The sequence below is a fragment of the Aspergillus sydowii genome (assembly GCF_001890705.1).
Source record: "Aspergillus sydowii CBS 593.65 unplaced genomic scaffold ASPSYscaffold_20, whole genome shotgun sequence".
Classification (NCBI taxonomy): Eukaryota; Fungi; Ascomycota; class Eurotiomycetes; order Eurotiales; family Aspergillaceae; genus Aspergillus; species Aspergillus sydowii.
In genome coordinates, this window is record NW_024467878.1 from 229,855 (window position 1) to 253,207 (window position 23,353).

General features: G+C 52.4%; 12 protein-coding genes across 12 annotated transcripts; 7 read left to right on the forward strand and 5 right to left on the reverse strand.

The window, feature by feature from the left end:
• Window positions 1-736: 736 nt before the first annotated feature.
• On the forward strand, window positions 737-2,537 carry ASPSYDRAFT_62836 (putative MFS multidrug transporter; the record flags this gene model as incomplete). The annotated part of the gene is made up of 5 exons (XM_040850179.1): window positions 737-820; window positions 853-959; window positions 1,006-1,059; window positions 1,107-1,568; window positions 1,622-2,537. 5 exons carry the CDS (start codon window positions 737-739, stop codon window positions 2,535-2,537), a joined length of 1,623 nt encoding a protein of 540 aa, XP_040696338.1.
• Window positions 2,538-3,220: 683 nt separating this feature from the next.
• On the forward strand, window positions 3,221-5,802 carry ASPSYDRAFT_214330 (uncharacterized protein; the record flags this gene model as incomplete). The annotated part of the gene is made up of 3 exons (XM_040844091.1): window positions 3,221-3,427; window positions 3,478-3,790; window positions 3,837-5,802. The coding sequence occupies 3 exons, from the start codon at window positions 3,221-3,223 to the stop codon at window positions 5,513-5,515; spliced, it is 2,199 nt and encodes a 732-aa protein (XP_040696339.1). The 3' UTR covers window positions 5,516-5,802.
• ASPSYDRAFT_73771 (uncharacterized protein) lies at window positions 5,210-6,609 on the reverse strand (the record flags this gene model as incomplete). Its single annotated transcript, XM_040850731.1, has 1 exon — window positions 5,210-6,609. One exon carries the CDS (start codon window positions 6,607-6,609, stop codon window positions 5,545-5,547), a length of 1,065 nt encoding a protein of 354 aa, XP_040696340.1. The 3' UTR covers window positions 5,210-5,544.
• A 410-nt stretch (window positions 6,610-7,019) lies between these two features.
• Window positions 7,020-7,862, forward strand: ASPSYDRAFT_73772 (glycoside hydrolase family 16 protein; the record flags this gene model as incomplete). The annotated part of the gene is made up of 3 exons (XM_040850732.1): window positions 7,020-7,666; window positions 7,711-7,766; window positions 7,813-7,862. 3 exons carry the CDS (start codon window positions 7,020-7,022, stop codon window positions 7,860-7,862), a joined length of 753 nt encoding a protein of 250 aa, XP_040696341.1.
• A 47-nt stretch (window positions 7,863-7,909) lies between these two features.
• On the reverse strand, window positions 7,910-11,896 carry ASPSYDRAFT_51952 (bifunctional cytochrome P450/NADPH--P450 reductase). Its single transcript, XM_040848397.1, has 5 exons — window positions 11,245-11,896; window positions 11,158-11,193; window positions 9,035-11,104; window positions 8,786-8,982; window positions 7,910-8,730 (listed from the first exon to the last, which is right to left on the reverse strand). The coding sequence occupies exons 1-5, from the start codon at window positions 11,467-11,469 to the stop codon at window positions 8,031-8,033; spliced, it is 3,228 nt and encodes a 1,075-aa protein (XP_040696342.1). The 5' UTR covers window positions 11,470-11,896; the 3' UTR covers window positions 7,910-8,030.
• Window positions 11,897-12,232: 336 nt separating this feature from the next.
• Window positions 12,233-13,809, forward strand: ASPSYDRAFT_51953 (putative acetyl xylan esterase (Axe1)). The gene is made up of 3 exons (XM_040848398.1): window positions 12,233-13,040; window positions 13,096-13,275; window positions 13,324-13,809. The coding sequence occupies exons 1-3, from the start codon at window positions 12,693-12,695 to the stop codon at window positions 13,489-13,491; spliced, it is 696 nt and encodes a 231-aa protein (XP_040696343.1). The 5' UTR covers window positions 12,233-12,692; the 3' UTR covers window positions 13,492-13,809.
• ASPSYDRAFT_51954 (uncharacterized protein) lies at window positions 13,555-14,234 on the forward strand. The gene is made up of 2 exons (XM_040848399.1): window positions 13,555-13,779; window positions 13,832-14,234. Exons 1-2 carry the CDS (start codon window positions 13,757-13,759, stop codon window positions 14,091-14,093), a joined length of 285 nt encoding a protein of 94 aa, XP_040696344.1. The 5' UTR covers window positions 13,555-13,756; the 3' UTR covers window positions 14,094-14,234.
• Window positions 14,235-14,280: 46 nt separating this feature from the next.
• ASPSYDRAFT_73775 (uncharacterized protein) lies at window positions 14,281-16,186 on the reverse strand (the record flags this gene model as incomplete). The annotated part of the gene is made up of 3 exons (XM_040850733.1): window positions 14,281-15,288; window positions 15,334-16,039; window positions 16,090-16,186. The coding sequence occupies 3 exons, from the start codon at window positions 16,184-16,186 to the stop codon at window positions 14,430-14,432; spliced, it is 1,662 nt and encodes a 553-aa protein (XP_040696345.1). The 3' UTR covers window positions 14,281-14,429.
• A 463-nt stretch (window positions 16,187-16,649) lies between these two features.
• Window positions 16,650-17,673, reverse strand: ASPSYDRAFT_51957 (carbon-nitrogen hydrolase family protein). The gene is made up of 2 exons (XM_040848400.1): window positions 17,599-17,673; window positions 16,650-17,545 (listed from the first exon to the last, which is right to left on the reverse strand). Exons 1-2 carry the CDS (start codon window positions 17,656-17,658, stop codon window positions 16,682-16,684), a joined length of 924 nt encoding a protein of 307 aa, XP_040696346.1. The 5' UTR covers window positions 17,659-17,673; the 3' UTR covers window positions 16,650-16,681.
• A 185-nt stretch (window positions 17,674-17,858) lies between these two features.
• ASPSYDRAFT_164624 (Zn(II)2Cys6 transcription factor) lies at window positions 17,859-19,837 on the reverse strand (the record flags this gene model as incomplete). Its single annotated transcript, XM_040843275.1, has 2 exons — window positions 17,859-19,724; window positions 19,772-19,837. The coding sequence occupies 2 exons, from the start codon at window positions 19,835-19,837 to the stop codon at window positions 17,859-17,861; spliced, it is 1,932 nt and encodes a 643-aa protein (XP_040696347.1).
• Window positions 19,838-20,069: 232 nt separating this feature from the next.
• Window positions 20,070-21,961, forward strand: ASPSYDRAFT_706212 (uncharacterized protein). Its single transcript, XM_040850516.1, has 2 exons — window positions 20,070-20,921; window positions 20,968-21,961. Exons 1-2 carry the CDS (start codon window positions 20,185-20,187, stop codon window positions 21,836-21,838), a joined length of 1,608 nt encoding a protein of 535 aa, XP_040696348.1. The 5' UTR covers window positions 20,070-20,184; the 3' UTR covers window positions 21,839-21,961.
• A 273-nt stretch (window positions 21,962-22,234) lies between these two features.
• Window positions 22,235-23,348, forward strand: ASPSYDRAFT_1169646 (dihydrodipicolinate synthase family protein; the record flags this gene model as incomplete). The annotated part of the gene is made up of 3 exons (XM_040840223.1): window positions 22,235-22,385; window positions 22,445-22,989; window positions 23,042-23,348. 3 exons carry the CDS (start codon window positions 22,235-22,237, stop codon window positions 23,312-23,314), a joined length of 969 nt encoding a protein of 322 aa, XP_040696349.1. The 3' UTR covers window positions 23,315-23,348.
• Window positions 23,349-23,353: the final 5 nt, after the last annotated feature.

Below are 23,353 nucleotides of genomic sequence, written 5' to 3' on the forward strand. Positions count from 1 at the left end.
CAATATCATACCGATTGTCTTGTTATCTGACTTGAGGCTGTACTTTGCGTTAAATAGTTGGCTGCAGCCTGTACTGCTGTGGTCCCGAGGCACAATGCACTTAAAGAGGTTCTCGATCAGAGACCTATATGACTTCTTTTTTTCCGGTCGGGGTAAGGTAAGTAGTGCGGGGCCCTGCTATGTCTTTGAGAAAAGGATACTTTGTAAGATTGTCGTTGGAGCACTCGTTTACCAGTATTGGGCTGCTCGCTCCTACTATAAGACTACGGAGTAACTGGGTGCACTTTATTGCTTTGAAAGCTACGTATTTTTTCATATCCATTTCCAGCAGCCTATCTGTAACAAGCAATATTTCGACGCTGACTGGCTTACATGCCAGGTACTGTCTATCATCTTGGTGCGGACAACTGCAGCTCTCCACCACCGCAACAGCCCACTGTAGGCGCCGATGGCAGAAACAGCCGTTATGTTAGCATGACATCAGTGAGAAGAGCCCACACCGGTGTATAGATTCAGTGTCTGGATCGGCGTATTAGGCTTCTCAGGGTCCATAATAAAATCTTGAAAAAGTGGCGACGATGACGTACCGAACCGAAGATTCCGAGTCTGCATCGGGATGCCGACCACGATTTGCCAAAGCATATTCTGCCAAGTTCCTTGCGTCAATTTCGGTCAGATATTGTCTTTCCTTCCTTCGTTTTCCTCTCGGTGCGTTACAATAGATCAAGACAACACAATGGACGGCCCACAGCCTCAGGACGCCAATGGGGGTATGGCAGGGAATCAGAGCCGAACGACGCGGTTATACAACAAGTATATGGCCTTCACCCAGTAGCAGGACGAGGCTAACAGTGCCCTAGAATCAAAGGCCTGTTCAATCAGGACATCTCTGGGGAGCTGCGTGACAGCACCGACATCGAAATCCACACCTGGAACGGGAAAGATGATCCTGACAATCCGTATGTTTCTGTTATACCACAGAGTTTCCTTGCTAATATAGTGCAGGTTCAACTGGAGCCCAACTTACAAATGGGTACTGACGGTAACTGTCTGCTTCATGTATGTCGCCAGCGGAGATGAGTTGCTACGCGTACTAACTGTTATAGTTCGATCCTGACTGGTCTCCCAGCTGGAACATACGGCTCCGGCAATGACTGGATGGAAGAGCAGTTCCATGTCCAGAACAGTCCTTTTCCCAACCTCTACTGGGCGACGACCTCGTGGAACATGGGTGCTGCCTTCTGGCCGCTCATCTTCGTCCCCCTTACCGAGTCGTCCGGCCGCATGCCAGGGTATTTTGTGGCATATATCATCCTGATCGCGACACTCTTTGGTTCTGCCTTTGCGCAGAATTTTGCGACAATACTTGTTACCAGGTTCTTCGGGGGTGGTGCCTCGTCCGTGTCGATTAATATCGTGGGGGGCAGCATCAGTGATGTCTGGTACGGCGAAAAGGCTCGCAGTCTGCCAATGTCACTCTTTGGCTTCACCAGTGTTGTAGGAATTGCACTTGGCCCGTTTATCGGCTCGGCCATTGTTCAAATTCCCAGGACTGACCCATGGCGCTGGTGAGTCCCCTGTCCGTTCTCTCGCTGAACCCGTCTGACATTTATTCTGCCAGGATTTTCTACATCCAAATCATATACAACGCCGGTCTTGTACCCATCTTCTGGTTGATCCTTCGTGAAACCCGCGCCGATGTTATCCTGAAAAACCGCGCTCACAAGATCCGCAAGGAAACCGGTCGCCATGTCTACGCGCAAGCAGAGATCAACTCGCCCAGCACTCTGCGCCTGCTTCAGCTCTCATTCAAGCGCCCGACCAAGATGCTGCTGACGGAGCCTGTTGTCATTTTCTTCACCCTGTGGATCAGCTTCGCCTGGGGAATCCTGTACTTGTTCTTCTCCAGTGTGGTGCAGACCTTCTCCACCAACTATAACTGGAGCATCATGGCTACCGGTCTCGTCCAGCTGGCCATCTCTGTTGGTGCAGTGATTGGGACTGCAGTCAATCCTCTCCAAGACTGGCTGTACCTTCGCTCGTCGAAGCGAAACAAGGAGAAGCCCGGGAAACCGATCCCCGAGGCGCGTCTCTATACCTCGATTCCTGGCAGTCTGCTCTTCGCCGCTGGTCTCTTCTGGTATGGGTGGGCCAGTATGCCCGATGTCCACTGGATTGTGCCTGCAATAGGTATCACCGTGACAGGTCTCGGGATCTATTCTATTTATATGGCTGTGATCAACTACCTGACTGATGCCTATGAACGGTATGCGGCCTCTGCCCTGTCTGCTGCCTCTCTGGGACGGAATTCCTTTGGTGCTTTCCTGCCTCTGGCGTCACCACAGCTGTTCAGCAACCTTGGCTATGGATGGGCCGGTACATTACTGGGCTTTATCGGTCTTGCCCTGTCGGCGGTGCCCGTAGTGCTGGTTCTCAAGGGACCTTCTATCCGCCGACGCAGCCCGTTCATGAGAGAGGCGATGTGGGATTCAGATGAGCCGGAGGACAAAAAGGATGAAGAGGCGAATACTGCCTGATATTGTCTTAGCTGGCAGGATACATTCAAGCAACACCAGACACTGAAAACACTATTAGACCAAAAGTAAACATTTCGGCTTATGATATAGAATTAGCATCATGCATAGAATCATTATCATGCACCTACCAGGCTTGTCTGCCGGAGAGTAATAGTAAGCCACAGGAGACTCGGTTGATTGACGTTACAGTATAGTGGCCGGAGGTTCTCGTTCTACAAGACTAACAACCGGACTATATTATACAGTCGATTGATGGTCATCGAGGTGTCTAAACGCGATATTACCTCCGTACAAAGACGGCCATCCGGACAATTTCGTTCTTCTAGTTGATCTGTTTGGGATATGCCATCCTCCACTACTTATATGCTACAGTCTCGTGACACCCAGCAGCAGCCGACAGCCAGCATATAACAACCCAAATCTTCCCCAACTAACCCTGAGTTTTGTTCAATTTATTAACAGGCTAATCAGTTGGGCCTGATCTCCGTGCTCGTCAAATGGTTATTTCTACTCGACGAGTAACCCCGCCCGCGAAGCGCGTGATAATAACAACGGAGGGTAGTCATGACATCACGCAAAAGGTCCACGCAATATACGTACATATATGGAGTCAACAATCATTTGATTATTATCACTAGTTAATGCAATGCTATTCACGACAGTATTCTACATTGACGAACATTATGAATCATTTAGCTGTTGCTCGGGGCCCGGAAGATGTTGCAGACATCTCGGACAACCAAAAGCTATTGGATCTGGCGGAAGACACGGTTGATATCAACGCAGAGAGCAATATGACCACCGACGCTGGTGCCCCTATTCCGCTGAAGGAACAGAGTATCTATGACAGCTCAAATCAGATAATGGTGCCTCTTGATGCTGTAGAAAAGGTGGGTCGTTCGGTTCAAGTCGAGGCATCTGTCCACTAAGTGCGCAGTAGATTCAACATTTCAATGGCGAGCGAATACCAGAAAGAGCAGTTTATGCCCGTGGGACGGGCGCATTTGGCAATTTTCGACTAATCCAGAGTGCTGAGGATCTCACGATGGCTGGCATCTTATGCGACAGGTCCCGCACTACGCCGGCCCTCGCTCGTTTCTCGAATCTGACCGGATCAGCAGGATCCTCAGATACCTCTCGGGATGTGCGAGGATTTGCCGTCAAGATGTACACCACGGAGGGCAACTGGGACATGTTGTGCCAGAATATCCCTGTCTCTGCTGTTCGAGATGGCGAAGCCTTCTCTGATTTCGGTGAGTTCAACGCCGGGACTTGAAACTTCACATCTAAAGACAACAGTCCATAGTATAAAGCCCGAACCCCATACAGGACTATCGTACGGGCACCTGGGACATAATAACTTCTGGGACTTTGTTACTTTGCACCCAGAGTCTATTCACATGGCACTGTGGTTGATGTCCGACCACGGCATACCGCGGTCATACCGTATGATGAAAGCGTTCGGAGTTAATACGTTTACAATGATTAACAAGCAGGGCAAACGTCATTATGTTCGATTCCAGTGGATCCCTACACTAGGAACTAGATTCCTGCACCCCGAAGAGGCAGTCAGGTTGGCTGGCCATGACCCTGACTACTACCGCCGCGACCTCCGAGAGTCTATTGCCAGCAAGTGCTATCCCAAGTGGAACCTGGCCATCCAGGCGATTCCAGAGGTAGAATCAGGGGATATGGAATTCGACATCTTTGATCCTACGCTGCTTTGGCCGGAGGGCAGAGTGCCCCTCCGCATTATAGGGGTTCTGGAGCTGAACCATAATGTCGACGAGATGTTCTCGCAGGTTGAACAGGCGGCGTTCCGTCCAACAAATCTGGTGCCTGGCATTACAATATCGCCTGATCCTCTGCTCCAGTATCGGGCCCTTGCCTATGCTGATGCCCAGGCTAGGCGCGTGGGTAGTAACGTCGCTGAACTCCCAGTCAACCGTCCCTGCTGCCCTGTCCTGAACCACAATCGGGATGGGGGGATGCGGCTTCGTATTACTCGAGGGAGTGTAAACTACTGGCCTAACAGATTCTGGGCGTGTCCCCCGGATTCTAGTTGTCTGCAAACATCAGGAGAGAGCAAAGGGCCGAAGCACAAAATACACCAGACGGGAGCTTCTGATGACAGTGTATTCAATTTGGATCAAGTGAAGACGTTTATTACCTCGCTTGATGATATAGAAAGGAGGCATATTACTGACAATTTAGCCCTCAACCTCGGATATTGCGATGACCCAACAGTCCCAGAGCACTTTCTCGATCAACATATGGTCAGGATTGACCAGGGCATTGCTCAGAGTATTGCCGAAGCCCTAGGAGTTGAATTAAAAGGCATACATGGAGCGGCAGAAGCAAAGGAGCACCAGAGATCTCATTCAAACTCTCTCCCAGCAGTCTTGAATAACCACAGTAGGAGTTTGAGGATTGCGATCTTTGTCGACAACGGGTATGACAAGGATGATTTCGAAGCAGGAATCTCAACACTTCAAGCAGCTGGATGCTTCACGTACATCATCAGCCCAACTCCAGCAAAAGTATTCCACGCCGGGGCAGATCCAATTCATTCGACGGGCCTACGACCAGACCACTCGTTTCTGACACGACAGTCTACCGAGTTTGACGGGCTTTTCGTTCCCGGGGGCGTGCATATCGAGGAGCTGGCCCGTAAACATTCTGTGCGTTCCTGGATATCGGAGACATTCTGGCATTTCAAACCAATCGGTGTTATTGGGAATGCTGTGGAACCGGTCAAGGATGCTCTTTCCACAGTGTCTGGTATTGAGCTCGCTACAGATGAAAGGAAAACAGTCGACTGGTATGGGGTTGTCTCAACTGTCGAGCAGGTTCGGCCGTATTCTGTGCTGGACGTTGCAGGGTCCTCCACGAGGTCAGATTTTGTAGGTCTGTTTCATGCGCGAATCTGCGAGCGATCGATCCGGGAGCGTGAAAGGGAGTTTAGGTACTTGTTATAGTTTTGTACAGCTCTCGTGAAGCATTCAGGCTATACGCTCTCCGTTACCCCCACCAACCACTCTTGGTCAGATGCACCGTTCTTTTCCCACTTGTCTGGTAGATCTGAGATGTCGAACGTGTCAGATGGCGACGACGTGGCAGTCCCAAAAGCGCTGCTGAATATATTCAAAATAGCCTGTAGGTCGGGCTTTCCCAGGTCTGATTCAGGAGCATCCGTAGCATATTCGTGGAATATCTTCATCCACATTTGGCTCGTTGCTGGGACAAGATCAATAGCCACCTCAGGCCTGCTGGTGTCTGTCTCGGCCTTTGCCTGGGCATCCCAGTTGAGTGGAAGCACTGTTACAATGACCGTTGACGTTTTGTCGTCGCCAATCTGTGCAGCATTGGCCCACGAGGAAACAAACTGCTCCTTGCCCAAGACGGAATCTGGCTGCAGCATTGCAGCGATGAAATGCCGTAAGGTGCTATCTCTGCCAATGGCGATTCGCACCTGTTTTGGTTCTCGTGCATGTTGTAGTTGATTAGCCAGCTTCTTCAGTCTCAAGAGCACACTCCAAGCCAGCAACGCAGGCGTAGGCAGGGCGGCAGCCCACAGCATACCGATATCCGACGGTTTGAATGCGATATCATCGCCGTCAGCCAGCACGTACCCAGCTGCTGCTCCCGGCTGTCCGATTCTGATGATCCCGATAACTTCATCCCCGACCTTGAACTTGGGTCCGGACGCGCTCCAGTGGTCTCTTGTCGGGGTCGCAACAACAGACCCACAAAAGCTCAGCCCTGGACGCGGTTCAGAAACAACCCGTGCTGCACCTGAACTGTAATAACGGCGTTCGTAGGGCGAGATGGACAAGGTGTGGACGCGGATCAGAAACTTCGTCGCCGAAATCCCGGGAGTTTGTGCGGACGTGTAGGACAGATGGGAAGGGGCCCTGAACACGCACGCCACCATTGAATCCGGGATGCGGAGCTGATCATCCATTATTCCTTCTGTGTTTGTCCTGTCGAGGTTGGACTTCTGTATCTTGTGTATGATGAATGGGAGTTCCCGCTTATAAGACAGCTTGGTGGCGTCATAGACTGGGCACATGGCGTTTACTCCCGGAGTATCTTCCACCAACCTATACCATGGTAGAAAAGCTCAACAAAGTATATATGGATAGTACCCGACCGGCCCCTTCAGCATGGATAATACTATTATAGTCACAGGGGCAGTGTTGATATGCAAGGTCTCCTGTCAAAACCTAATGCGGTAATTCCCCGGGGGTCTCGGATTCCCTCTTCATCTGGCCAGCCAGAATATTAGAAAGATGCCAAAGTCCACGCCATGGCCTCTCGTTGTGACAGCTGTTTCACCTTCAGACGCTTCTCTAGACAAGTGGAAATGATCTTCAGCTAGCGCAGACGCAGATATATTAACCGATATATTAGACCGAGGGGCCGCAGGCTAAATAAGCAGGACAGAACCCTCGAAGCAGAAATCAAAAAGTAAATGCCACCATGCATATTCACGCGCTCTCTATTGCTTTGCTCTTTACAGGAGTCCTTTGCCGGTCCCCATTGCCAGAAAAGCCCAGGCTGCAGCGACGGGCAACGACCGAGATTCCATCTGACTCGTTTAATGACTTCGACACATACTGGAATAATCTGTATCCCTGGGGCGATACACACAATGGAGGCGCCCGCATGGACTCCGACCATGTCAGTGTTAGCGATGGGATTCTCACGCTGACTGCAGAACCTCTATCTGGCGAGGAGGATCCTATCCATTACCTCTCTGGGACTATTCATGCCAAGTCAACCTTCACCGTCGAGGCTGGAGGTGGATATGACGTGAACGCCGAGTTCATCGCTCCTGTAGCCACGGGGACTTGGCCCGCGTTCTGGCTCAATGCTGCGAGTGGATGGCCGCCAGAGATTGATATTGCCGAGTGGAAGGGCTCTGGCAAGATCTCTTTCAACACGTTCAACACATCTGACGAGGTTACGGCGCTGGATGTCGACTATCCGAACCCGGATGACTGGCATTCTGTCAAGGCTGAGCTTCGCGACGAGAATGGGGCTGATATCAGTGTGAGCTTTTACCTGGATGGGGAGCTGGTGACGACCCAGTATGCGAGAGACTATGTTGGTCAGGGACTGCGACTGTATGTTCACATTCAAACAATCGTTGTATCTCGTTGACGACTAGCAGTATTATCGATTACCAGACTGAGGGATCTTCTGGTTCTCCGGGACCTACAGAGAGTGCGTTCCCTTCCTGCCTTTGGTATCTGTACTGACATGGTTCTAGCAACGACCTTCCAGGTTCGCAATGTCGAAGTTATCAGCCAGAATCCATAGTTGGCTTTGAATGACATTGCTTCAGTTACCGGATTAAAGCTGGTCACGTACTGCATTATTGAGGGACTCGTGGAGGACGTTTATAGTCTGATAGCTTCAGTTTTCCATACAGAAGTGCATTATCTCTATAAAGTAACTTTATCAGTGGTATCAACAACCATGCATATTTTAATCGAATACGTCCATCACATAGCGGACGTTCCTCTGTGCCTCCATCCATTTCTCAGCACTGTCCACCCCCATACCACCGCTCTCCTCACCCTCACTCTCCCTTCTCGCCATCTCCTCCCTGAATATCTCCAGGATAGAGCACTTGACAGAGTCAGCCACCCCCCGAGATCCACAGACAAAGACCTTCGCTCCGTTCTGCCACATCTCCACAACATCCTTCCGGTCATGCCAGATCCGGTCGTTGACATGTTTACAGCCCTCGCTGCTATCCGTCGCCCGACTAAACGCCCACCGCACGTCAACAACGCCCTGTTCCTGCCACTCGTCCAACTGCGCCCGGTACAGATCGTCTTTTCCGGGTTCGCGGCAGCCAAAGAATAACAGCGCGGGCGCAAGGTTTTGACCCTTCTTGACGAGGGTGGCGCGTTCCTGCAGGAAGCCGCGGAAGGGCGCAATCCCTGTTCCGGCTGCGATGCAGATCATGGGTGTCTTTTCTGGTTCATCGGGCATGCTGAAGCCTGCGGCGGATTTGCGGACTGTTACTTGGAGAATGTCGCCTGCGTGCAGGGAGTCGAGGTATGAGGTTGCAACGCCTAAGTGACGGGGCCCGGCTTCGCGCGACCGCGAGGGCGCGTCTAGGACGGAGATGCTGATTGTGGCGTGATTGGGGTTCCATAAGGGAGATGAAGAGATTGAACTGTTCATGTCTGGTTAGAGTGGTCCAACGAGGGAAGGGGAGAGGAGGGACTGACTATTGTCGCATTCGCATGGACGGCAGCATTAGCAGGAAGGCTCCTAAAGGTAGATTGATTGCTGGGTATTGTTCTAGAATATCCAGTACCGAGACGCCCTTGTTGAGTATCTCCTCTGTATATGTCTCGCTGGCGAGTGTTCTTAGTGTTGTCTGCGTGTCGGCGTCTGTTGTGGCGTCGGCCATCACTCGCAGGTCCTACAGGTTCGGTGATTAGATATGATACAGGGCACATGGCTATTTGGCTTACCTTGCGAGTAGCAGGCTGCGACAGCTCGACATAAGTACCTAAGATGTCGTTGGCTGCCACCGGCCCATCAGTGGGCAGGGCAGTTGTTGGCCCTGAGGCCGCGATCTTGATCTGCGCATCCCAGGACAGCTTGAAATGGCGCATTGCCCGACGAACTGTCTCTGCAGGGTTGATTGGCAGGATTGCGAGATAGTCGCCTGCTGTATATGTCATGCCCTCCGGAAGACGAATCTCCAGGTGCTTCTTGCGCCGCTCTTGTTCGGCTTCGCTTGTTAGCAGCTTCGTCTCGACAACCATGGCCTCGCGCACATCCTGACGGAGGGCCTGGGTTCTTGAGTTGGAAACAGTCACCTCTACACTTGCCGCGGGGCTGGATGACGACTGCTGTGCGTCTCCTCCGTACTGCGCGACAAGTTGAGGCCACAGCGCGTTATCAGCCCAGGTCTCGAAAGTAGAAAACATCTCATCCGAGGATGCATCGGTGAGGCCTATCTCGGCCAGGCGCTTGCCTCCCAGCTTCTCCATGGTGCTGTCAACGAGTTTGGGAATGCGGTGGAATGTTGACGCCCATTCCTTGTTACCGCAGCCGAATAGAGCGAAGGAGACGTCCTTCAGCGGCGTTTCATTCTGATCGAGACCTTCCAGCCAGGACACAAATTGCTTTGCATTGTCAGGAGGCTGCCCTTCATATGAAGCGGTGACGATGACGACAGGCTGGCCCTTGGGAAGGGCAGCACGGCCGCTGTCCAGGCCGTCGAACTGGGTGACCTGGAAACCCTTACCAGGAGCGTCCGCTGCAAGACGTCGCGCCAGCGTTTCGCATGTTCCGCTGTTTGAGCCATACAGGATAGTCAATGGAACACCTGTAGCGGACTGTCCGTCAGCCTGGGAGGGTGCGTCGCTCTGCGTCGCTGCGGTCGCAAGACCCGCCAGTCGACGCTCCAGAGTCGTCGGCGTCAGACCATGGCGTAATTTTGCCTTCATATATAAATCTTTCGGTTTGATGGTCAGGGTCTGCTTGTACTCCAGCTTGTAGCTTGAGTCCATCGAGAAATCAAAGTTCTGGAGCAGCATGGCCATGACCAGGAGTGCCTCTTGCCATGCAAACGGGCGGCCAATGCAGGCTCGCATACCATTACCAAAAGGCTTCCATGCGTTCGGAAACTGCTTATGGCGTGCATTGAAAAGTTCATCGGACATTCGCTCGGGTTTGAACTCGAGCGCATCATCGCCATAGATCTCAGGGTCTAGGTGCGATTTGGCAAGTAAATTGAGGATAGTCTCCCCAGCCTTGACGGGGTATTTGCCCGCGAGGACAGTATCCTCAAAGGCTTCAACAGTGAACACCGGAATGGTCGCATTGAGGCGGAGCGTCTCGCGGAGAACGCTGTTGATGTAGGGCAGTTTTGACAGGTGCGAAACTTCAATAACGCCCTGTCCGACCACCTCGTCGACCTCTTGCTGGGCCTTGCGGTACGTTTCCGGGTGGGTGAGCAGTTGGTAGAAGACAAAGGAGAGCAGGCCAGAGGTGGTTTCATGGCCTGCAATAAGGAAGGTGATGAGATTGTCCATTATGCTCTCGTCGGTCATCTTCAACCCGGTCTTCGAGTCAACCCCTCGCAGCATAGCGTCCAACAGATCGTTGCGATCGCTCTTGCCGGCCTTGCGTGCCTCGAGCACATGCAGGGCTGTATCTCGAAGCACAGCGATGTCGTCCTGGAACTTTTGGTCGCGGCCGCGGTAGAAAGCTGCTGGCAGTGGGAGGCGCCGTGACTTCTCGCCGGCCTCTGTCAGGAAGTCGCCCATGGCCTCGATGAAGGGGTGCAGCACAGGCGAGTAGTAGCTGTTGAACCGGTAGCCCATCGAGCACAGGGCCAGGGTATCCAGCGTCAGCCTAGTGAAGTCGTCGGTGACCATGATAGACTCGTCAGGCCCGTATCGGGCCCACTTCAGGGCCAGCTGGCTGGCGATGTCGTGCATCTCGTCGAACATGCCGCGGATGGAGAGAGGCCCAAAGGCAGGCATCAGCACGCGGTGGGCAATTTCCCAGTTGACCTCGCCCATTTTTGCCTATGCAGCTGTCAGTCCTTACTGCTTGCAAAGTGAGTCGTCGCATTTCATACGGTGAATAGCCCGTCATGGACTCCGTCTCGAACGTGCTGCCACCGTTAGCTTTCTGTATACGCGAGATGATATCATACCGAGCTCACCACCAAGGCCGAGTTGACCGATTTCTTAAACCGTTTCTCGTCGCAGGTTTCGTTGACCAGCGCATGGGTTGAGACGACGACGACCGTGCGGCCAGGGAAGCGCAGTCGATAGATCTCGCCCAGCTCATCTGCCAGGCCGACCATCGATCCCAGCGGGAATTCCTGGTCGATGGAGCCGATATTGCCAAGCAGTGGCAGGCCGCTGGGTTCTGGAATTTCAGCCATTTTTGTGTGGATGTGGACGTGGGAACTCCAGGGGAGCTGAAGTCTGGGAGGGCGTGTTTAAGTATCAGGGCGTTGGCTGTCGGGCGCATAAGCCATGACAGTAATGCAAAGCTTGGATGCACCGGCGAAAACCGAGACGGTGGAGTCGAATGAAAATGGATAAAAATAGTCGAATCGAAGCGATGGAATGATTCTACGGCCAAGGCCCTTTGCCCAGATCAGGACATGCCTCGGCTGATGCTCAGAAGTAATCAGCAGTCGAGCGGCGAGTCCGAAGGCAACTGTCGAGCAAAATACGACAAATAGGAGTTGAAGGATAACACATCACAGTCAAGAATAATAGCAGCCACTGAGAAAATGAATAATCCGCTGCCAGTCTCCTGCAGTCTTGTCCCTTGCCTGTTATGCTGTTATGCTGTTATGTTGGCATGTGCTAACCATATGGAGCGAGACTAATCCCCATCGGGACGGGCCTCGGCTTGACACCAACAGCAGCCAATCAACACCGAGCGATGGAATGTTGTTGGGAAAGACACCTCAGGCAGAAATCGATTTTCAAGGCGACGGCCCAACGGGCGTAATGTGGTGAGGGCTTGTTTGCAGTAACAACCTCAAAAATGTCATTTTATGTAGTAAAATCAGAAGGGAGCTGTCGGAGGAAGGTTCTTGTCGATTGTGGTTGTGAATGGAACGGTGCTGACGTTATATATATCTACTGCCTCTCGTAATGGGACAGTCGACAGAGTACAGCTGAGCGCCAACAATGCGGTCTATGAAGAATATTTTTAAACAGACATTCTTCAGGTACTTACTCCATACATCGGTACTTGAAGATCATCCATCTCGAGCTGTCTTGCAACTGACTTGCCGCTGTCAATCTGACACGGAGTGCCCGCTGGTGACCTGACATGAGACTTGGCTGATTTAGCCTGTTTAATTTACCCCACAGCCTTAATTGAATCCGATTGGCCGTTTTGAAAGGGGTTAGACCGTGAGAAGCTTGCTGCGTTTCAGCCTGGTAAACAAGTCTCGCCCAAGTGTCAGTCCATCAACATCGAACAGAAGGAGTTTCCGCTCGTCCGACCTGGTTTCACAGTTTCGATGCTCAATTGCCGGCTAAAGTCGAGACCATGACTCCTAATGATAAACCCACTATAAAGTTGGGACTCTCCCTGACGGTTCGGACCGCAAGCAAGTCCACCATTTGAACACGCTACTACAACATGTATTGGAAAGCTGCGACTCTTCTTCTCCTTGGTCAAGCTCTCGCCGCAGAGGCAAAGGCAGTCAAGCGCCAGAGCTGCCCTGAGGTCCATGTATTCGGCGCTCGCGAGACCACTGTGTCTCCTGGCTTTGGCTCGTCCGCCACGGTCGTCAATGCTATCCTGAACGCTTATTCCGGAGCAACCTCGGAGGCCATTGATTACCCTGCCTGTGGAGGCCAGGCCTCCTGTGGTGGCGCCAGCTACGGCGAGTCTGTGGCTGCTGGTATCGATGCAGTAGCGTCGGCCGTGAATTCGTTCAACACGCAGTGTCCAGACACCAAACTAGTGCTTGTTGGATACTCGCAGGTAAGTCTACTGGTCTGACGTGACTATCATATCACTCTGTTAATGAACCGCCCAGGGTGGCGGGATCTTTGATGCCGCTCTTTGCGGCGGCGGTGTGCCGAACCAGGGCATTTCGAATACAGAAGTCCGCATCTCCTCGTCTGCTGTCGAGATGGTCAAAGCAGCTATTTTCATGGGCGACCCGCTGTTCGTGGCTGGCTTACCCTACAGTGTCGGCACTTGTACTGCTGGCGGGGTGCGTCTCTCCTTGTATAAACATGGCCTGGTAACTAACAGATAATAGTTTGACGCTCGTCCGTCTGGATTTAGCTGTCCCTCAGCAAACAAAATCCAGTCTTACTGTGATTCTGCAGACCCTTACTGCTGTAATGGAAATGACGCTGCGACGCATAACGGTTACGGCTCTGTGTATGGACAAGATGCGCTCCAGTTCGTGCAGGGTCTGCTGTGATGGTCTATAGGACATGTTGTGGGTTGGGATAGCGATGGCTAAGGCGATCCTGATCAATCCGATCAGACTGCAGTTGCTGAAATATTTCTATATGTATTGAATTGACATTTCGCAGCTGACATCTTCAGTTCGGTACAATCCATGGTTCGTATCCCGGCGTAGGCTCCTAGTATAGATGTCAACTAGAACGAATACCATATCCGCCTTTCCTATGGCTTGTTCACTCGGTCTCCTCGAGTGTCGCCCGTTGAACCGCTGATTTACAATGACTATTTTAGCCCCCCTGGTGTACGTTATGACGACGGTCCCAACGAGGAAGCCTCCAAGTTAACGTCATTAGACCACCCGTCAGTCAGTCTTCGTACTTTGCCCACATGGACCCAAATGTGTTCCCTGATCCGCACAGATTCAACTCTGAACGATGGGTCAACGCTTCCAAGGACTTGGGCCGTTCCTCGTGGCCTTCGGCAAGGGGACTCGACAATGTATTGGGATGCGGCATAGTGATGTCTACTGGGTATGCTAATCTGAGTCTACAATTCAGTCTAGCCTATATAGAGCGAGCTATACCTTACACTAGCGGCTATCGTCAAAGCAGTTGATATGAAGCTCGTCGACACTACAGTTGCGAGTATCACGATGCGTCGCGAGTTGGAATACCCAGCACCGGAATCCGGGGACTTCCAGGTTAGAGTCGCAGTAACGGCTTTTGACACAGATATTTCTACACGATAGCTGGATGCATGGCCCAACAGTCTACGTACGAGGTATACCAGAATCCATGATCTTGTCAAGAATTGAGTGGAATTATAATCTGTCTAGTCTCAAGAATACCACAGCTGACACGGAGTTAGTTATTGCCCGTCATCAGAGACTCATGTGGACTGACTGGATAAAGAAACTTGGTAAAAGATCTGCACATGGAGAACAAAACAGCCTTAAAGCTGGGTCGGCATGTACGAGCTATACTCTGCAGATGCCGGGGGGTCATGCTCGGCGATTCTCTCCTCCCTCTTCTCGTTATTGTTGAGGATTCCATACTCGGCCGCCTTTGCCTCGAGCTCCTCGTCGGAAAGACGAGGCAGCTCTTTGGCAGCACGGACGTAGCTGATTTTCTCTACGTAGCCCTTGGCGAAGATCAAGTCAATGGCTTCAAGGCTTCGTCCTGAGGTCTCTGGATAGAAGAACCAGATGACGGGGATAAAGATGGCATTCCATGCCGCAAAGAATAAATATGTTCCCCAGCTGATACGCGCAATCATAACAGGCGTAATCATGACCACTGTAAAGTTAAACAGCCAGTTGCTGCATGTTGAAATAGCATTGGCCTTGGCTCTGGTCTTGATAGGGGAGAGCTCAGCTGGATAGAGCCATGGCAGGGGCAGCCAGGTGGCACCGAAGAAGCACATATAGAGGAACAGGCCAAAGACCGCGCCCTTTGCACTTTCAGCATCCCCCGGGATCAGACATCCGAAGACAATCACCATGGCGGCGCATTGGCCGAAACTTCCTCCCAGGAACAGTTTACGCCGACCGATCTTCTCCACGAAGAACCACGAGAAGGTGGCGAAGATTGCATAGCAGATCATGTTGATCCCACCGATCAGGAGGGCAAAGTTGTGCGACTGGCCAATTGATTGTTCCAGAAGGACAGGAAGATAGTAAATCACCGCGTTGCAACCAGAGATCTGCTGGAAGAACTGCGACGACGAGCCCACTATCATGCGCCGGAAATGCTGCGATGGGCCACCGGTGAGCAGGTCACGGAATTTGGCCTTTTCAGCACCAGACCTGTTTCTGTGAGCTTGTGAAATCTTATGGAGCGAGCATGGGAATACTTACACTCGGACGGAATCAATAACCAACTGCCTCTCCAGTTGGACGTGCTGGTCGTCGATTTCTTTTCCAGCCAGGGCAGCCAGTACATTTGTACCCTCGTCGACCCTGTCGTGGGCGATGAGATAGCGAGGCGAGTCTGGCAGGTATATCATGCCCCAGATGATGCCGATGCCAAACACGATCTGGAACGCAATCGGGAATCGCCATACCAGGTCCTGAGGGCCGAAGTGCGCGCCGTAGTCGATCCAGTATGCAATCATAGTGCCAATGGCAATAACACCACCCTCAATACAGATCAACAGACCGCGGTTGCTGGTCTTTGAACACTCGGCCTGGTATGTAGGGATTGTGGATGTATTCATTCCGTTGCCAATGCCGGTGATGACTCTGCCAAAGATGAACTGGAGCAGGGGGATCTCGCCGGGCATCGCAGTGACTTGGATGATCACACCTACAATCATCACAACTGCACCCCAAATGACCATCTGTCGACGACCAAGCATCTCGCCAAAGATTAGTGCGAAAATGGCTCCAAACAGACAGCCTGAGACAAACGCGATTAGCGGAGGGAGACCGAAATTGCAGAGTTTGTTAGACCTACCAACTTCGTATACTGCAGTGACAGTGGCTTGCATTGTGTTGTCGCCTTTTGTTGCGACGAACATGTTGTTAAAGGCAGGGTCGGAGATAATCCCCGACATCACGCCCTCTGAACAGGTTAGCATTATAGTATGCGTTAAGAGCGCGGCGAGTCCTGACGATCGTATCCGAAGAGTAGAAATCCCATGGTAGCGATGGTGGACAGGAACCAGGACAACTTGCGCCCTGAGAGCCCTGCATATGTCGGAGGCGCCATAGTGAGAAAAGAGGCACTGAGGCCGATAGAGTGAGGCTGAAGAATGTGTATGAAGAGATACGAGGGTCGCAATTATCTGGTGGTTGTAGAGTGTATAAAAGTAAACCCTCTGCAAAGGGACGGCCCACTGACATCACAGGAAGAACCCCAGATATCGCCTCCGGAAGGATCTCCTTGAGGATGAACTGTGGTTCCAATGGAGGTCCTGTGGGGAATTGGGTGCAACTGGCAAAGTAGCAGGCTGGTCGTTCGATCCAGAGTTTGATTGTTCCGTGACGTTGCAGCCAGGCATTGGATATCGTCATTGCCACCAAGTACCGTCATTATGGTCGCAATGAATACGTCAATATTAGCACCAATCAGCAAATATGCTGGAGTAGATCTGGTGAGGCCAAGGTGGAATAAGCTTCCTGTTCGTGGGGCGATGTCCTGCATACTGCGAAGAATGATTTACATGCTCTATTGTTATTCACGTAGAATGTCTAGAAACTGGAGCTAGAGCTTGGAATACCCATAGTGCCAATCCTCCCTGCGCAAGTCCTCTCTAATGTTATAGTTTTGCTCTGCAATATCAACAGTGCGCATGTCCACTTTCACAATGCGCATTCCCTCCTCGCTGTTCGAGAAGCTTCCAGGGACAGGTCCCACAATAGGCAGCACGACTTGACTGCAGCCGAAGAAGCCCTCCTCTGCAGGACCGCCAGCATTGCAGTAGATGATTGCAGCGGTGTTTTCAAAGGCCCGAGCTACCAGTGTGCTTTGCACAAACATCTTCTCGCAGTCCTTGTTGTATGCAAGTCCCTCGCTTGACATGTCTAATGAACCCCAGTACGAGGGCATGATGATAATTTTGGCACCAGCTAGAACCAACTGCCGGAAGGCTTCAGGGAATGCCAGGTCCCAGCAGACTAGGATCCCAACGGGGCCCAGGGGTGTATCGATAACGCGATGGGGTGGGCTTCCTAGCTCTCCGACTCGACGAGTGTATTCAACGGAGGCAGTGAGTGTCTTTCGCTCGGGGATCCAGAGATTAGTTTTCGTGTAGGAGCCGAGAAGGCGACCGGTATTGTCGATAAAGTCGGAGGTATTGAGCAAGGTTGGCCTGCTGTGTGAAGGGCCATGGCTGGGTGCTTCAGAAACAACAGTCCCAGCGCAGATGTTGATGTGCAGTTCTGCAGCTAGATTCTGGTATTTTTGTCGGTATTCCAGGGCCTTTTCTGCAGTCAAGGCGAAAGATGGCTCTTCTGGTACCCAACCTGTCAAGTGGTACTCGGGCAAGACAGCCAGCGATGCACCCTGGGCAGCAGCGTCGCGAATTTGCTCAGCGGCGTGGGCGAAGTTGTAATCGGCATCGAGGGGCTATAAGTGTATTAAAAGTGTGAAGTGGTAAACTATAAGAGGCAGCGAAATACCTTGGGTCTGGTTTGCAACAGGGCAACCTTGAAGGAAGTGCCTGTCGTGGTCTCTACCATGGTGGGCAATCCGGCTTGTGATAGACCAGTTGAGAAAGGATATTTGCCTTTCAAAAGTTATTCAGGGAACAATAATAATGTGTTGGTTGTGAAGCATCGATCCTTCGCTCTGCATTTCCGAATTAGGAAATAATAGCCCAAGGACCCGGAATATCACCACGCGGCCAAATAGTGGGCCAGACGATAACAAAAAAGCCAAGTCAGCCCATGAGGACCTCGTAGCCCTTGGCCATCATGACATCCATCCAATACACGTCGTGGCTGTTCTCCATCCAAGCCCAGGTCTCTTTGACCAGCTTCAGCATTTGCTGTATAGGCTTCGCAGCCAGCATGTTCTCAAAGGACGAAAGACGCGAGGTAATGGACCTTCTTGCGCGCAGAATATCTATCTCAGTCACTGGCGTCTTTAACCTTGGACTCGATGCGAGACTGGCCAAAGGGAGTTTATCTGCACCGGCAATGGAGCAACCGGCACGATCAAGCCCCAATTCACTGCAGATACTGACGAGCAGGAATGGCTGGATTGACCGGCTTGTTGACGACACAGGAACGCTCTCTACCAGGTCGAGGATATGCAGGGCCAGGTAAACCAGCGATGAGCTTTCCATGGGCCTGCAATCGGTCAGACATGTGCTTTGTGTCGAACTGAGTGTTGTGAGCTCCTGCGTTGGATCATACAGCGACGCATACGGTAACAAGAGATCTGGAAAGTTCCGGTAGAGCTGCAACAGGCCTGTGCATCTGTATGCCTCTGCAATCCTCACCAGGTGATCTCCCGGTGTCATATCGTCGCCCGAGTTGACGATTGTGCTTTCAAGTGGAAGTTTGATTGCACATAGCTGAGCCTGTAGCTGTTCTGCTTCCAGAATGGCCTTTTGAGCCTGGTCGATATCGTTTCTGGACGCAAACTGGCGAGACTGAATGCGCTTTCGTTCCCGCCTGACGAGACTCCCCACTTTTCCTACCAGCATCTCAACCTCAATACCGACGCCTGTCTGAGGATGCGGAATGTGCGGTGCGTGTAATTCGGAGCCGTCTGGCTGGATGGGCTTCGGTTGCGATGCGTTTATGTCTTGGATACTTGACCCGCGATCCACGACAAACGCCAGCAGAACCTGCCAGTAGACAAGGGAATTGTAGAAGAACTGTCTCTTCTCTTCATCAGCCAAAGCGATGCCATCCTGGCCGGATCTTGAAGACAGAACTATTTTGGCAAGCATTTCAAATTCGGACTGGCCTACGTCGCCAGGATTGTGCCAGCAGCGACTCATCCCAAGCATAACCAGTGCCAACATGCAGGATGTTTGTATCTGTGGCTCCTGAATCTCTTTCGACAGGCATGACTCTGCTTGATCTCGAAGTCGGCGGCCGATAGAGGCAAACTTGGGCGAAACTTCGGACAGACATGCAGCTGCCATGCTCTGCGTGACAAAGTAGAGTGACGGCGAGCGCGACCAGATATCAGAAATGGTGGTTCGGTATGGATTCAGTTGACTGTCGTAGCAGGACATCATTCCGCAGACTTCTTTGAAATAGTATTCGACAAGGATAGAGGAGTGGTCTTGGAGAGCGTGCGTAAGTGGCACCTCGCAAGGGAACGGGACGGGTTGATTCAAAGCCACTGGAGGAGTGGATTCTGATTCTGCAGAAAATAGCTCCGCTAGCCATAGCTCATCATCTCTGTACCCCTGATTCATAGAAGCCATTGTTCCGGGTGTTTGCTGGCGTTGCAGGTTCACCTCTGGATGCTCGTCGAATGGCAATGACGGTGTAAAGCTGTCACAGAGACCCACGCCAGGGTTATTATTTGCAAAGACGCCTGCCAGCTGGTCCAGAGAGTCCGATCCGCAGAACGAGGCAGATTGATCAGACGGATCAGACAGTGGCTGATCGAACGTGTAGCTGAGTTGGGAAGACATGCCTGAGGGAGGGCTAGTATAGACGCCGCTATTTGCCTTTCGCGCCCGCGACCGAGTGGGCCATTTCAGAGGCTTCTGATATCCTGGACAGGAGATGCCCAGTCTCACGCAGCGCGAACAGCTGGGTCTGGCTTCGTCGCATTTGAGCTGCGTGGGTTAGCGGTCGTTCAGAGAGTCGGACTCCTCCTGCTTACCCTCTTGGACTTGCAGACAGCGCACCCATTGCGCGATCTCGTGATCGTCTTCGGTATAGCGGACATGGCGAGTCATTCCTTGGGATAAGCTGGCTTGACGAGATTGGGATAATATGGGGGAATGGGGAGAATGTGGGCTGCGATTTGGAGACGCGGGGACGAGACCAGTGGAGCCAGGCTGATTGTGTGCCATTTGATAGGCAGTTCAATCATTTATTGCCGTCTGATAGGCAGCTGGGATCCACTGCCCCAAGCTTGTTCGTTTCGCTCGATCCTTTGCAAATGACTGCCTGTTTGGGCTGATAAGCGCATGTACAGCGTCATCAGCGTCTTTAAACCGCCTGGTCGCCCGTCCAGGTTGACTGCGCTGGATATTCTCCCATTCTCGCGAGTCAGCCTTTCTGCAGTACAGAATGGAAGTAGAGGGACCCCGACAACGGCACAGGAATGCCCATGCTGCCACCGACGAGGCCGACGCCTCTCTGGAGCGCATGGGAATCAAATCGGACTTGCACCGGGACTCCTTTTCCAGCCTCTCGATGCTGGGGATGGCGTTTGCGATCGTCAATTCGTGGTGTGCCATTGGAACCACCGTCAACGCCTCTCTGCCCTCTGGCGGCCCTAGCAGCGCTGTCTGGGGCATCGCGGTCGCAGGCATATTCAATCTGTGCTGCGGTGTGTCGCTTGCAGAGTTCCTGTCGGCGTATCCCACTGCTGGTGGCCAGTATCACTGGGCTGCTGTGGCCAGCTGGAAGTCGACAAGACGCGCTGTCAGCTACATCACCGGCTGGATCAACCTCGCTGCATGGGTCTGCCTGGCCGCGTCAAACTGCCTGCTCGTCAGTGGAATCATCATGAGCTACGCCCAGCTGGTCCATCCTGCCTTTGAGCCAACGCCGTGGCAGCGGTTTCTGCTGTATATCGCCATCGATGTCATTGCGTTCAGCTACAACCTGCTGGCCAACCGCTTCCTCGCACACCTCAACAAATACAACATGTTCTTTACCCTCGCCGGCTTCATCATGAGCTTAGCGACGATTCTCGCGTGCGCGTCGCCGAACTTTCAGAGTGGTAAGTTTGTATTTGGCGGGTTTATCAACCAGTCTGGCTGGCCTGACGGTTGGGCCTGGCAGCTGGGCCTATTGCAGGGGCAAGTATAGAACACCTTGAAAAGACCTAAAGCTAACAGTTATCAGTGCGTTCTCGGTCACTGCCTACGACTCGACCATCCATATGATCGAGGAAATGCCGAACCCCACGACGCAAGGACCTCGACTCATAATCTACGCCATCGTGATGGCTGTCGTCACTGGGTTTGGCTACATCGCTGCAGTGCTCGCCGTCATGAACGACATTCCGGCGGCCATTTCTGCCCCAGAGCCTCTCCTTGAGATATACTACCAGGCCACACAGAACAAGGCGGGCAGCATCTGCTTGATGATGTTTCCGCTTCTCTCGTTTGTTCTGTGCGCAATCGACGACACAGCCACCGCTGCACGCATGGCATACGCTCTCGCGCGCGATGGTGGCATGCCCTTCAGTCGCCACTTTGAACGGGTGAGTCCCAAGTTCGGCGTGCCTGTCGCTGGGCTGGTCTGGTGTTTCTGCTGGGTTATCGTCCTTGGACTCATCTTCCTTGGCTCCGATAACGCCTTCAATGCCATTATTTCTGCTGCCGTGGTCTGCTTTACCATTACCTATGCCATTCCACCTGGTATCAACCTGTTACGGGGCCGTCGCATGCTGCCTGAAAACCGCAGCTTCAAGCTCCCGAATGTCGTTGGCTATCTCTGTAATATGGCCGACGTTGCCTGGGCCTTGTTGACTCCGGTGCTCTTCGTATGGCCAACGTCGAACCCCGTCCACCCTGTCAATATGAACTACTGCGTTGTTGCTTTTGGTGTCATCCTCGTTATCGCTGGGTCGAACTGGATCCTGGGCGCTCGCAAGACCTACCGACCTCCTGCTCTGGAACTGGTCAACAGCCAGCCTGTAGAGGTGGATGAAGTAAGTACGGACGAGAATAAATGGGAGAAAGGGGGCAATGATTTAGCCAAGACTGAGTGAGTAGTATACTGTAAAATAGATAGGATAGGTCTTCAAGGAGAAGTCAAGTGTATTAGCAATATATATGTATGTATAACTGTATGTCCGAGAGATGGTAGGAGTATTGGTGAATCCATAGTTGTCCCTCGAACTTCCCGGTAAACAAACATGACAGAAGAAATGCGACATCGACTCCAGCAAACGCTGTCGCCCGACCTCGGCTGCGAAAACACCGGTATAGCTCGCTGTTCTCCAGGGCGTCGTAAACCCGTCGCTAACGCGATCGCATCGAAGATTGCCGACGCGATCGGGTGGAGATGCGATGCGAAGGGTCAATGGTCACTCACGCCTTGAGTATGAAACCATAAAAGGTTTTCCAGATGGACATTATATTATTCCTGACTTAAGCTGTTCACGATGCACTCCAACGGGGCGACAAAGCGGGCTTTCCCTCCCGGCATCCACGGGCCTTCCGTGAGCTTCTTCAACGACGATGACCAGCAGGATATCGACTGGGCCACGCAGGAACGCCATTTAGAGTATCTCGTCACCTCTGGCTTACATGGCGGTATGTTCATCACATATGCATCCAAACCGACGGCAGCAGACTGAAGCTGATTGACTTAGTTGTCATCGCGGGTTCCAGCGGCGAGTCATGCACCCTCAGTCAGGACGAAAAGGCCCAACTGGTTCGAAGAACAAGGGAAATAGCCCAAGCCAAGGGAAAGGATAACTTCGCCATCACGATCGGCTGTCTGGGTGGCAGCACCCGCGACATCGTCCAGCAAACGCTGGTCGGCCATCAGAACGGCGCAGACTTCGCCCTGGTCCTCGTCCCGTCCACGTTCCACTGGGCCATGACCAAGCAGGCCATTGTCCAGTTCTTCCAGGAAGTTGCAGACAGGTCTCCCATCTCCGTCATGATCTACAACTTCCCGAACCTGCTGTCTGGCTTGGACGTGGATTCAGACATGCTGGAGACCCTCGGTGCGCATCCCAACATCTGCGGCGTCAAGCTGACCTGCGGAGGGATTGCAAAGGTCACCAGAGTGGCTGCGACGTTTCCACCGAGTCAGTTCGGCGCAGTGTCAGGGATGAGCGACTGGCTTGTGCCGGCCCTGTCCGTGGGTGCAATTGGGTGTATCTCAGGTGTGGCAAATGTATTTCCGCGCGTGAGTATACAACTTAATAGTCAGCATGAACTTTTCTAATGGGCCTCTACAGGTAATGGTTGAAATCTACAACCTCTACAATGATGGAAAGACCGCAGAGGCGGCCGATCTGCAGAAGAGACTGGGACAGCCAGAATGGGGAATCTCTACATCAGACGTCAACGGCATGAAATGGATCATCACCAAGATGCATGGATATCCAGAGTCGAGCGCACACTGTCGACGACCATTCCCCAGGTTCGTGGATGCAGAGAAGCAGGCGCGTGCTCTCAAGCTGGTGGCACCTTTTGCTGCAGTGGAGAAGGAGTTGATTTCAAAGGTGTAGACTGTTTGGATTAATACCAATGCCGTGGATACAATTAGA